Source organism: Astyanax mexicanus, chromosome 15 (assembly GCF_023375975.1).
Source record: "Astyanax mexicanus isolate ESR-SI-001 chromosome 15, AstMex3_surface, whole genome shotgun sequence".
Classification (NCBI taxonomy): Eukaryota; Metazoa; Chordata; class Actinopteri; order Characiformes; family Acestrorhamphidae; genus Astyanax; species Astyanax mexicanus.
In genome coordinates, this window is record NC_064422.1 from 8,975,504 (window position 1) to 8,988,491 (window position 12,988).

The window sequence follows — 12,988 nt, forward strand, 5'->3', positions numbered from 1 at the left end:
CGATACTTATAGAGAATTTGTGTTGAAAAGATGGTTTTGCTGGTATAACCAGAAGTTCAGTCTTTGAGAGATTTAACTGAAGGTGATGCTCCCTCATCCATGAGGATTTACAATGTTGCCGAGCATTTACAACATCAAAGGGATTGAAAACATTTATTAATAAAATTGAAATAATAAGAAATAAAATAGGAAAAAAATAAAAATAAAAGAAGTACTGATTTTAAATCAACATTTAATATATATATAAATAAATAAAATATATATGTAAAACAGAAAATTCTAAAACACCATAAATAACTAATTTGACAAATAAAAAGTAAAAAAAAATTCTAAAATATAAAATAAGAAAAAAGATAATAATAAACGTAAAGTAAAATGTTAAGAATGATAAGAAATGATTAAATGCATAATAGAACTAAGAACAAGAATGAAAATATAAAACATTAGAATACAAAATAAAAGTAATAATAAATAAATTTAAATAAATTAAAAATTAAAATAAGAAAAAGATAAAATAATAATTTAATTAATTTAATTTAATAAAAATTAAAACAATCACAGGCTTTCTGATGGTGATTAGAATCTAAAAGCACATATCAAAGCTGCATTGATTTTGAAGAAATTTAAAAGAAATGGAAGAACAGAAGGTAATGGCTAAAGAGTCCAAATAAATTAAAAAGCTTTAAAGGAAACATAAAGAAACATCAAATGAAGCATAGTAGCATATTTTGAATAGCCAAAATTATTTTGAGATCCTTTCTTTTTATTATGATAGAAAAATGTAAAATCTCATCCTTATATCCTTGCTTAGCAATATAAAAAATATTGTTATTTTAATAAGCTTTATTCCTTTTGTTGTATGGTGAATTTTCTTTTTAAGTGGCAGAAATGTACAGATGAAGACAGAAAAAAACTTTTACTTAAACGTTTTTAGTTATAGTGTGTGCACAGTGCCCTCTGCTGATGAAGCAGACACTATAGAAAACTATAGAAAGCTCTGTGCTGAACTGAAAGTGCTGCTAGCACACGAAGTAAATTGTCTTTTATATTGCTGTATAGATAATTATATATATTGCTGTATATAATTTTATATAAAGAGAGTAAGAGTATAACAGTATAATAAACTATTAGACATGATTCCATATCGACTGTAATTTGTTAATATACTTTATATACTGGCAGCCACATATATAGCCATATATATTGTACAATAAACTATAAACATATACTGACAATTTAATTTGGTCTATATTGATACTACTAATTTTGTTTAAGAAATATGGCATATCAGGACATATAATTAAGAATACTTTCTTCATATAATTAATGATTATACTTGGCTTTTTTACATTAAGTTAATGGCAAAAAATGGCAAAAAAGGTTTGTAAAATTACAGTAATTCACTTTGGTGAAACATTAGAGCATATTACCGTTTAATAATAGTAATTCACTGCAGACAAAATGTATATAACTTGCAGGTTACAAAAAAAATACTTTTTTGAGTTCACTTTTTTTCCTTAGAAGTTGAGATAAAGAGATAAAGATTAACTAATACAGAAAATTTAAAAAAATATTTGATGAAGCAGTTTTATAACAATTAAAATCTGGGTTAACATATAAATTACAGGGGGAGTCCTAATGAGTGGGTTGGGTAATTGGCCGTGTAAATTGGGGAGAAAAATGGGAAAAATTAGAAATAAAATTAAAAAAAAAAACATATAAATTACAGAAACATCAGACATTCCAGTATAGCTAAAGTATTGACCATTGTCTCACTTTTAGTATGGTTTATAATATATTTCAATACAATATGCAATTAGCTGTGTAGTATAAAAATGTTGTGTAGTATTGTTATGTAACATACAACAAATTACAAATACAATCTTTATACAGCAAATACAACCTTTATAACACTGATATTAGTATATTTACTACATAGAATATATTTGGGAGTTAACTCAGGGTCATCAATACCTGAAATGCATTATAACTCCAATGTAGGTGTGATATAAGCACCAACCTATTTTGAGAGTTTCCCGACTGCTGTTACCTATTCGTCCTCTTTCTATTCCTGAATCCAAACATTCCCTCCCATCATGCACTCTGGACAATGACCAAGAAGCCTTAAAATGAATCACAGTTCCCATTGGCTGCAGGGCATCAGCAGACCACATTGCATAAGAGACTGAGTATTAAAAGATCAGGCAGGATTAAGAGTATATTGCACTAACTAGCGTGAGGGGAGGTTTACGTAATTTTGTTTTGTGAAAAGGTAAGGGTCTCTCATCATTATAAAACACAGCAGAGGAATGTACAGGAGCTCCAAAAAGCAGATTAGAAAACAACAGGAGGCTGAATGTGGAAAAGTGAACAATGGTGCTGGTGTTGATTTAGCCTTTTTATAACACAGCTTCTAAAATTGAACCATACTACACTGCAAAAATCAAATCCTGTTAAATGCATTATTGAATTTTTGGCATTTTTAAGCAATTTACTCTATTGAAAGTGTCTTATTCCATTGGCAGAAATTGTAGTTTGTTTTAAATATTATTTCTTGACAAAAGTAAAACGACATTTTTTTAATTAAACATATTTACAAAAGACACTTTACAGACAAACAGATTAAAATAATCTGTATTTTCCATATTATTTAATCATCTCAAATTAAGAATTAATATATATTTAGACTACATTTTGAAGATTTCAGTTACTAATATCATTTTTCACAGTGTGTATATATTAATGAACCTCATCGCTTGTGCTTTTAACCATGGCTTTTCTTCTGTTCTGAAACATTTAAACCACCAATTAGCTCTCCCTCAGACTGTTAGTAAGAATTTAGTTAGAAATTGTTTAGTTATAATTAAATGTTTTGGGGTTCCAATGAAAAGTCATTTGTTTCTTGTTTTCATATTTAACTCAGTACCTTTAAGGATTATATTTTCTGTAGTAACTCATAACAAAATCAGGATGTATAATCAGATATTAAGGAAGCATGTTGCACTGCAGTTATCTGCCGCTTCCGAATCTGCACACCGCCATTCCCCCAATCCCATTTCCAGGTACAACAGAACACAAACAATATGCTAAACACATGCCTATTTTTCCGCTGAACAGGTCATCACTGAGCTTCAGTAAGATTTGCTGACCATAGCTGAATAGCTTACCACCATCACTAACATAGTAGAGATGGACATGTTCACAAATAGAAGCTGGACAGCTTTTACTACTTATTGATGCTGTGTGATTTGGTAGATTTGGTTTCTCCTACACATAAAATTTGGTCTGTTATTGTTCTGTTGATGCACCAAAGACAAAGAGCTAAAATTTATATTTTAAGGAAAAATCTCTTATGTCAATATTGATGTCCAAAAAGTCTTTGATGTCACTAATGCATAATTTTAACCTGTGCTGGAACCTGTGTTTTGGAAACGGCAAGAACTTCTGGAAACTTCTTTGTTATAGAGAACCTAAACGGCATGCTGGATGCAATCCAACAAGCTATAAGCAGTGGAGAAATCCTGCACATATCGGACTGTAAGACGCTTGCAGCTGTACTGAGCGCCGGAGGGCAGGGTGCACTCAGTGACCCCAGGCTGACTGTGTCATACGAGCCTAACGACGAGTCCTCTCACGCCACCTGCTCTTCCGATGCTCCCAATAAACAGCTGATCAGGCTACCTGAGGATTGGGACCGGGATACATCAGGAGACAGCCTCAACACTGGGACAGCTTCTTCATGAGAACATCTGGAACGAGCTTCTTCACACTTATTATTGAAATATTATTGACTCATAACAGCAGAGAACTTGTATGGGGTTCTTTATATCATTTTATTTGTTTCTGATTCTGACCCACTTCTACAAAAAAGACACAATCGATGACTGATCCACTAAAACAGCAAAGAAAATGTGAACAATGGCAGCTATTATTGGTGTGATCAGTACACTAAAAGAAATGACATGATTGCTTTAATCAGAAAGCACGCTATGGGGGCAGCAGAAGGTGTCACCCACATTAGGAATCACCTATAAGGGCTGTAGTTTTAATTACGAATGTGGTGGGGTCAGAACCAATCCAAAAAATGCAATGTCAAAAGTCAAGTCAAGTCATTGTTCCTAAAATAAATAAAATCATTTCACACTTACAATGTTTTGTAAAACAAAGGGCCCTATTTTACACCCTGCGCAAGGTGCTTTGCGTTGCTTATTGTAATCTTACACCCCTCCAACCAACTATTTTCATGTCTTTTGTCTGCCTTAGTAGGACTTTGAAGAACGACAACAGTAAATGCTCAGTTGTTGGTGGAGTGGTCTGTGATTCCATAGACTAGACGAGGATGCAAACAGTCGAAAAATTTAATATCGTTCTGAATAAACATTCCCATCTTTGTACAAAAAGTAGGACACGTCCTGCTGTATTATGCTATCAGTTTTCCCATTCATATTCCCATAATAAGCTACTAAAGCTCCTATCCCTCAAGGAGTTGGACAATATTATCAATACCTTCACAGCACATGCATCCAGCTGCCACTATGATCGCTGGATTGAATCTCAGTCATGCTGCTTGCCTTCAGCAGCCGGAGTCCGAGAGAGTACAATCGGTAATGCTCTGTCTGAGTGGGTAGATGGCGCTTTCTCCAAACCATCATTCCTAGTGTGAGTCTGACTTCACATCTGTCATAGGGGGCGTGTGCTTCTCTGGTGTCTTCACCCTCCTAGTGTTGGGAGCATTGCTAATGATGATAGAGTTCTAATGAGTGGATGGGGTAATTGGTCTTCCTAATTGTGAAGAAAGGTTAATTTTGGCTATTTTTTGACCCTACCCTCTGAGACAGAGGTATGGATGAAGGACCTGAAAAGGGCGATGGTTATTGGGGAGCCCACAGAACAGATCGAGCAGAGCATCCACTTTGCTTCCGTTTCTAGTCAGGTGGTGTTTTGCAGTGACTGGAATAGTATGGCACACGTCTGGAGTCGAACCAGGTGAGTTGGCTCAGGTAACCTGAACGCTGACTCACACAGGACACCAGAAGTCAGATTAAGGGAAGTAGTGTGGGTGGTGTTTAAGCCTGATTCAATTAAGAAATTAGGTCTCACTTTATTTTGATAGTTTATATACAAATGCTCCAAACTTTGCATCTACATCAAAACACAATTTAAACCATCAAAGCACAATTTTGTAGTTTGTACTTTAATTTTATGTGGTGTTCTTTTGTGTTTGATTGGGTACATTTAATAAAGAGATGTCAGTAAAACTACTGTAATGTCAAAATAAAAGAATTATACTTAATTTTGTGTATATTGTGTATGCCCTTCATATTATTTTTGAACAAACACAATATTAGACATAAGTAGGAATGTTAACCTTCACTTTAAAGAACCTTCTGTACATTTTATACCGTTTTTTAAGTGAGGTGTGTTTTTGCCATGCTGCCTAGTTAAACTGAATCATTATTTTAAGTGATTAAATAACACGTGGTTCTCTGCATTGTAGATTACAACTAAAGTCATCCAAACTATAAATAAAAAAACATATGTAATTATTTTGTAACGCGTGAGCAGAAGGGAGGCGGACGTTTAAGCGGGTAAGACATAACTTTTAATAAATAACAAATTAACAAATAAACAAACAGGGGAATAACGAATATAAATATGTACATAAACAAACAAACAAGGAGTAACGATAAACAGAATATAACAAAACACGGCTAGGGATATATACAGGGATAACTACATAAATATATACAAAATAAACAAAGAAACAAACAGGAACTAAACGAGACTAGAAAATAAACGTGAGCACAACTAACAAGAAATAAACAAGAGCGTAAAAATGCAATAACCAAGAAACGAGGGGTAACAATAACTAAGCGAGACAGACAACACGGGAAGGTGCAAAGACCGACAGCAAACATAGACTAAGAGGTACTATTTATACTAAACATGAAACACAGAACACCTGGGAAGGGGCGGAGTTACAAATTAGACACACGTAATGGAAAATAACAGTGGAAACACCGGGGAAACAGAGGGAAACCTGGCGAGGGCGTAACAGAAGCCCCTCCCTAAACGCGCAGCTCCCGAGGCGCGTAAAAACGAACCCCGGGGGCCGGCGGCGGGGAGAGGCCGGGAAAAACAAAAGACGAGACCGGGGACTTGACATGAGGCAACACAGGAGACTGGACAGAAGACGTGACAGGAGACTGGACATAGAAAGCAGACTGAACCGGGGACGTGACTGGAGACTGGACATTGGGCGAGACAGGAGACTGGACGGGGAACTGGACAGGGGACGGTGACTGGACATGAGACATGACTGGTGACTGGACAGGACTAGACATGGGAACGGGAACAAAAACATTAACAGGAACGGACACGAAAACGGTAACAGGAACAGGCACAGACAAACCAGACAGGACAGGAACCGGAACATAGACCGACACGGGGACCAGAACAGGAAGTGACATGGGGACCAGAACAACTTGGGGATGCCCAGGACTGGCTAAAGTCTGTGGGAAAGTTCGTGGAGCCAGCCTGGGCAAAGTTCTTGGGCTGGGATCCGGGGGCCTTGGGGTAGACCTGGGCACACGAGGCTTGGGGCAAAACTTAGTCCTGGGTGCCGGGATGGGCTTGGGTGTGGTGACGGGCCTCGCTGGCGACGCGACGGCTTGGGCAGCAGGAGCTGGAGGCGCGGCAACTCGGACAGCAGGAGCTGGTGGCGGTGCGGCGTCTCGGGCAGCAGGAGCTGGCGGTGCGGCGACTCGGGCAGCAGGAGCTGGCGGTGCGGCATCTCGGGCAGCTGGAGCTGGCGGCACGGCGACTCGGGCAGCAGGAGCTGGCGGTGCGGCGACACGGACAGTAGACACTGGCGGTGCGGCATCTCGGGCAGCAGGAGCTGACGGCGCGGCGACTTGAGCAGCTGGGGCTGGCGGCGTGATCGGCGCTGGAGCGGTAGGCACCGCTGGCACAGGGACATGGACGGTGGGCACTGCTGGCTTCGGCACATGGGCAGTGGACACCGCTGGCACAGGAACATGGACGGTGGGCACCGCTGGCATAGGCACATGGGCGGTGGGCACCGCTGGCACAGGAACATGGACGGTGTCTGGCACCGCTGACATCGTAGCAGGAGCGGTGGACATCGCTGGCATCGTAGCAGGAACGGTGGGCACCGCTGGCATCGTAGCAGGAGCGGTGGGCACCGCTGGCACAGGAACATAGGCGGTGGGCACCGCTGGCACAGGAACATTGGCGGTGGGCACCGCTGGCACAGGAACATTGACGGTGGGCACCGCTGGCACAGGAACATTGGCGGTGGGCACCGCTGGCACAGGAACATAGGCGGTGGGCACCGTTGGCACAGGAACATAGGCGGTGGGCACCGCTGGCACAGGAACATTGACGGTGGCGGGCACCGCTGGCACAGGAACATTGGCGGTGGCGGGCACCGCTGACACGGGAACACTCACATGAACAGACTTGGACCCTTGGGCTGTAGGTGTCTGTGTGACGACTCGGGCTGCTGAAGACTGCACGGAGACTTGACCTAATTTCACCGCAGCGTATTCAGGTTCCGGGGTGGCAGTAGCAGTACAGTGTAGCGCCGTTGTCATGGGAACCCCGGAGCGAAGATCTGCTGCCGCTACGGGTGACTGGAAGCGCTGCTCGGCGGCCGCCGTGGAAGCTGGGTCTGCAGCCGTAGAAGATGCGAGCGCCGAAGCAGCCAGAGAAACTTGACCCGTGGAATCAGGAGATGCTAACTGCGTTAGCCGCGTAGCCGTGGGAATGCCTGGAGCTGCAGCCGCTGGAGATGCTAACTGCGTTAGCCGCGTAGCCGTGGAGAAGCCTCGAGCTGCAGCCGCCGGAGGAGCTAGCTGGTTAGCCTCAGAAGCTAGCTGCGGAGCCGACGAGGTGGAGCGCGCCCTGGGAGGCGGGTGGAGGATAGCCTCCGCAAGCGGCGGCAAGCGGGCTCTCGTCGGAGGGTAGAACTCGTCCTCCGAACTGGACGCGGCTGCGAGGAGGTCCACGTAATCCCAGAAATAGTCCTCACAGTCCGCGTTTCTGCCCGCCTTGCCTACCTCGCGGTTCGGAGCGAGGCCGATGGCCCCAACCGTTAGCCCCCCCCCAAGAAAATCCTCCGATTTTTGGGACCTCTTAGAACGCCCAGCCCGAGGCCTTCTCCGGCCTCGAGGCCTCGGATTTTCCTGCGCCGAGGTCCCAAAGGGGGCATGACGGATGGCCAGCCCGGATCCAACCCAAGGGTTTCCCGAATAAACGTCCATGGCGGTCGGTCTTTCTGTAACGCGTGAGCAGAAGGGAGGCGGACGTTTAAGCGGGTAAGACATAACTTTTAATAAATAACAAATTAACAAATAAACAAACAGGGGAATAACGAATATAAATATGTACATAAACAAACAAACAAGGAGTAACGATAAACAGAATATAACAAAACACGGCTAGGGATATATACAGGGATAACTACATAAATATATACAAAATAAACAAAGAAACAAACAGGAACTAAACGAGACTAGAAAATAAACGTGAGCACAACTAACAAGAAATAAACAAGAGCGTAAAAATGCAATAACCAAGAAACGAGGGGTAACAATAACTAAGCGAGACAGACAACACGGGAAGGTGCAAAGACCGACAGCAAACATAGACTAAGAGGTACTATTTATACTAAACATGAAACACAGAACACCTGGGAAGGGGCGGAGTTACAAATTAGACACACGTAATGGAAAATAACAGTGGAAACACCGGGGAAACAGAGGGAAACCTGGCGAGGGCGTAACATATTTAGTAAACAAAAAAGTGTTAAACAAACCAGAAAATGTTTTATATTTTTAATTCTTCAAAGTAGCACTTCCCGCTTAGAAAACATCTTTAAACGTCTTGTTCTTCTTCTGTAATGGCTTTTAGTTAAAAGCTGTGCTAAATTGACTGAGTTAATGATTTTTTACTATTTTTTGCCCTCCTAATGTGTAACTTCAAAAACTTTTAAAAATTGTACATTGTTTTTCTACTGTTATATTTGACATAGTATATTGTATGTTGCCTAATTAAAGCTTTTAAATTATTCATTTACCTATTTTCATTAAAATATTATGCTTTTTAACCTTTGACGCCAGTGACTGAATACAATTGCTGCATGTTAAGCAATTAATTCTCCTAATTTCACTTAATATATCTTATATTGTCTTCATAATTAGCTGAGGTAATGCTTAAGCTGTCCATAAAAAAATTCACATACATTTAAATATTTTAAACCAAACAATCAACTCTAGGTCAACCATGTTTAGTCAGAAGTATTAAAAATCTTAAGTCATTTTTTTTATATTTTTTAAAGGCCATAACCTCCTAAACTTAAAGCTATTAGACCTAACTTTGGCTGATAGACCTCCTTTTGGCTGATGGTACACATATAACATTGATATTTTAGGCCATCAGCCCATGGGGTGCATACAATATTAGCCTGTTTTTGTCTTACCAAAGCAACTGGGCTAATAAGATTAAAGGTTTATTGCCAAAGCCTCTTACATGTGTGTTAACACAAGCCTGATTGTAGAGTTAGTCTTGTTTGATAAACCTCTGCGGAAGACCAAACACTGCAGTAGCACCGGAGCTACACGACCGGCCAGGATGGCTCGAGCTGTAGCACTCTTGGTGTCGCTGCTGGCCTTCAGCAATGCCGTTCACTGTGCTTTTTCTCCAACGCTCATTATGGATATGGCCAAAGTTCTCATGGACAACTACTGCACACCTTCGAAGCTCGCTGGTATGGAAGACGCCATAGAGACTGCCAGCAGCAACACGGAGATCCTCAGCATCCAAGATCCCAACACTCTGGCGGGTGTGCTGACCGATGGAGTTCAAAACACAATCTATGATCCTAGAGTTAAAGTCACCTATGAGCCAGATTACGTTCCTGCGGTTCCGCCGCCTATGCCTGAAATTCCTCCGGAGCAGCTGGCCGCAGTGGTTAAGGCCACTGTGAATGTAGACGTCTTGGAGGACAACATCGCCTACCTGAAGATTCAGCACATTATTGGGGAAGAGATGGCACAGAAGATTGGACCACTTCTGTTGGAGCATGTCTGGAGTAAAGTCCTCCCAACCTCTGCCATGGTCTTGGACCTTCGCTATGCAGTCAGTGGAGAGCTGTCAGGCATCCCTTACATCGTCTCATATTATACCGATGCAGAACCACTCATCCACATTGACTCTGTGTATGATCGCCCCTCAGACAGTACCACAGAGCTCTGGTCCATGCCCACCTTGCTGGGACAGAGGTACGGAAGCAGCAAGCCCCTGATTATTCTGACGAGCAAAAACACCGTTGGTGTAGCAGAAGACGTTGCTTACTCCCTTAAAAACCTGAAAAGAGCAACCATCGTAGGAGAGAACACAGCTGGAGGATCTGTGAAGATCGACAAGATCAAGGTCGGTGAAACTGACTTCTACGTCTCGGTCCCTGTGGCCAAATCCACCAACCCCATCAGCGGCAAGAGCTGGGAGGTGACGGGGGTCGCTCCAGACGTTGAAGTAAATGCAGAAGATGCCCTTGACGCGGCAACTGAAATCATTAAGCTTCGTGCTGGAATCCCTGCCACTGTCAAAGCTGCTGCTTCTTTGGTGTCAGAGAACTACGCCTTTGAAAGCATTGGAGAAGACGTCGGTCAAAAGCTGGAGGCGCTCGCTGACAGCGGTGAATACAAAATGATTTCCTCAAGGAAGGAACTGGAAGAAAAACTGACGGCAGATCTCGCAAAACTGTCGGCGGACAAGTGCCTAAAAGTCAGGGACAACTCACCTATGATGCTTCCATCGGTGAGAACTGAATGTTTGGTCTTTGTGTGTCTTTGTTCTTGTAGAAATTCTTCTTCTTAAGTAAATTAAACAGTATGTATTTTTTGATTCCAGGACATTTCTCCAGAGATGTTGATTGAGCTCATCAAAGTTTCGTTTCAAACCGACGTGTTTGAGAACAACATTGGTTACCTTCGCTTCGACATGTTTGGGGAGTTCAACCAAATCCCTGTGGTTGCTCAGATCATTGTCGAGCAGGTCTGGAACAAAGTGGTGGACACAGACGCAATGATTATTGACCTCAGGTAAGCTCTGACCTCAGGTAGAAATCTACTAGTACTGTAAAGACCCATCCAGGTCTTTATCCAGGCTCATCTGGTGACCCAGATCATTCTTGATCATTCTTGGTTCTCAAGCAAATGTACCTGTATTTTTTGTTGTTGTTTTGATGGTACTCACAACTCATGAAATTTGCTTTGAAGGAACAACGCCGGAGGGTCTATAAACCCAATTGCCGGGTTCAGCTCTTACTTCTTTGATGCGGACAAGGAGATTGTGTTGGACAAACTATATGACAGACCTTCAGGCACCACAAAAGACCTGGTCACCCTTTCAGAGCTTACTGGTAATGGAGCACACTTTTACTTCACACTTTGAGAGGAAGTGTTTTGTTCACTGTACACATTTATAGAGTCACTGTAACGCTATTTGTTGTACCCAAGGGAGAAGATATGGCTCCAAGAAGAGTCTGCTGATTCTGACGAGTGGCGCGACGGCTGGCGCAGCAGAGGAATTCGTTTACATCATGAAGAATCACGGCCGTGCCATGATCATTGGCGAGACGACCAGTGGCTCCTGCCAACCACCGAAGCCTTTCCCAGTTGGAGACACTAGTATCATCCTGGCCATTCCCACCACCCACTCAGACACTGCTCAGGGTATCGCCTGGGAAGGTGCTGGAATCGCCCCTCACATTCCAGTGCCCGCCGAAGCAGCCCTGGACACGGCCAAGGGTATTCTAAACAAGCACTTTTCAGGCCAGAAGTAAGTTTCTAAACATAAAGCTTGTATTATGCTTTTAGCAAGTGCTCTCCCACATGCTTAAACCTTCTGTAGACGTCCTTAAGCGTTCTTTTATCCTATTTTTCCTAGAAAATTAAAAAACTGGAACCTTGAAATTATGTCAGGTACACTGTTTCAAACCAGTTCAATTTTATTTACGTCTTGTCTGTACTGTCTCTCTACGGTCATGCAATTGTATTTTTGTTTTACACTGAAACGTCATCACGCTAATCCGATACCTCATGTTTGAACGTAGGCAGGAATTTTCAAACTGTGAAATTCATATGGTATAGAAAGACATTGTAATTTTTCCTGTTTTGCAACATATTTGATGTGTAATTATGCTAACTGACATGAAATGATGAACCTAATAAAGACAATGGGGAATAATTCCCATTGATTTTGAAGAAACTACCCAAGTTTGCCAGAAGTATTTATGATATTTGACAAATCAGTCTGAAGAAAAGCAAACAAAATGTGAGACTTTTTAAATCAGTGTGTTGGTATTAAAACTGTCACAATAAATGTTTTTGGACAATATATTATTGCTAAATGTCCTTCTTAATTAGTATTTAATGAATAAGATGTTTTATCTGCCAATTTGCACTTCCAAAAAGTAAAGTAATTGACTAAATACAAAAACTGAATAAAATATTGGTACCATTTACTCTTATATAAACTAACATGCAAGTATTCAAGTAAACATGGTGGGCTATATTGACAGGAGCCCATCGGTCCTGATGAGGGCCAGTTTCACCATAATGTTTTTGATGTTCTTCGCAACTCAATTGTTACCAGAAGAAGCAGTGGAATAAGGTCGTGCGGTAGAAATCTAAAAATCTGGAACTTTCCTCCATTAAACAGCTTAGCTAAAAAAAACCCTAACCTGTACTCGCCTCTATTCCAGACATTCTTATGTAAAAAAAAAAAAAAAAAAAAAAAAAAGCGTCTTAAGCGTTTATGCAATCATTTAAGCATTTAATAACTAGTTCCCAGCGGATTTAATAGGATTTCTTCAGTTTTAACAGGTCAGCAGGTGAGAACCACGTGAAAAACAAGGCTGGCTTATTTCTCTGAGGTGAAACACTACTCCGTCCAGAGGATG

The 12,988-nt window shown here is 41.4% G+C and overlaps 1 protein-coding gene across 1 annotated transcript; it reads left to right on the top strand.

Moving 5' to 3' along the window:
- The first annotated feature begins 9,585 nt into the window (after window positions 1–9,585).
- On the top strand, window positions 9,586–12,297 carry rbp3 (retinol binding protein 3). Its single transcript, XM_007233565.4, has 4 exons — window positions 9,586–10,842; window positions 10,936–11,126; window positions 11,304–11,446; window positions 11,544–12,297. Exons 1-4 carry the CDS (start codon window positions 9,655–9,657, stop codon window positions 11,867–11,869), a joined length of 1,848 nt encoding a protein of 615 aa, XP_007233627.3. The 5' UTR covers window positions 9,586–9,654; the 3' UTR covers window positions 11,870–12,297.
- Window positions 12,298–12,988: the final 691 nt, after the last annotated feature.

What these genes read in the sequence shown, in the direction of transcription:
- rbp3 (XM_007233565.4), top strand. Translation starts at nt 9,655, where the DNA reads ATGGCTCGAGCTGTAGCACTCTTGGTGTCGCTGCTGGCCTTCAGCAAT. An exon ending in CACCTATGATGCTTCCATCG is followed by an intron (nt 10,843 to 10,935) that starts GTGAGAACTGAA and finishes TTTTGATTCCAG; the next exon opens with GACATTTCTCCAGAGATGTT. An exon ending in GCAATGATTATTGACCTCAG is followed by an intron (nt 11,127 to 11,303) that starts GTAAGCTCTGAC and finishes TTTGCTTTGAAG; the next exon opens with GAACAACGCCGGAGGGTCTA.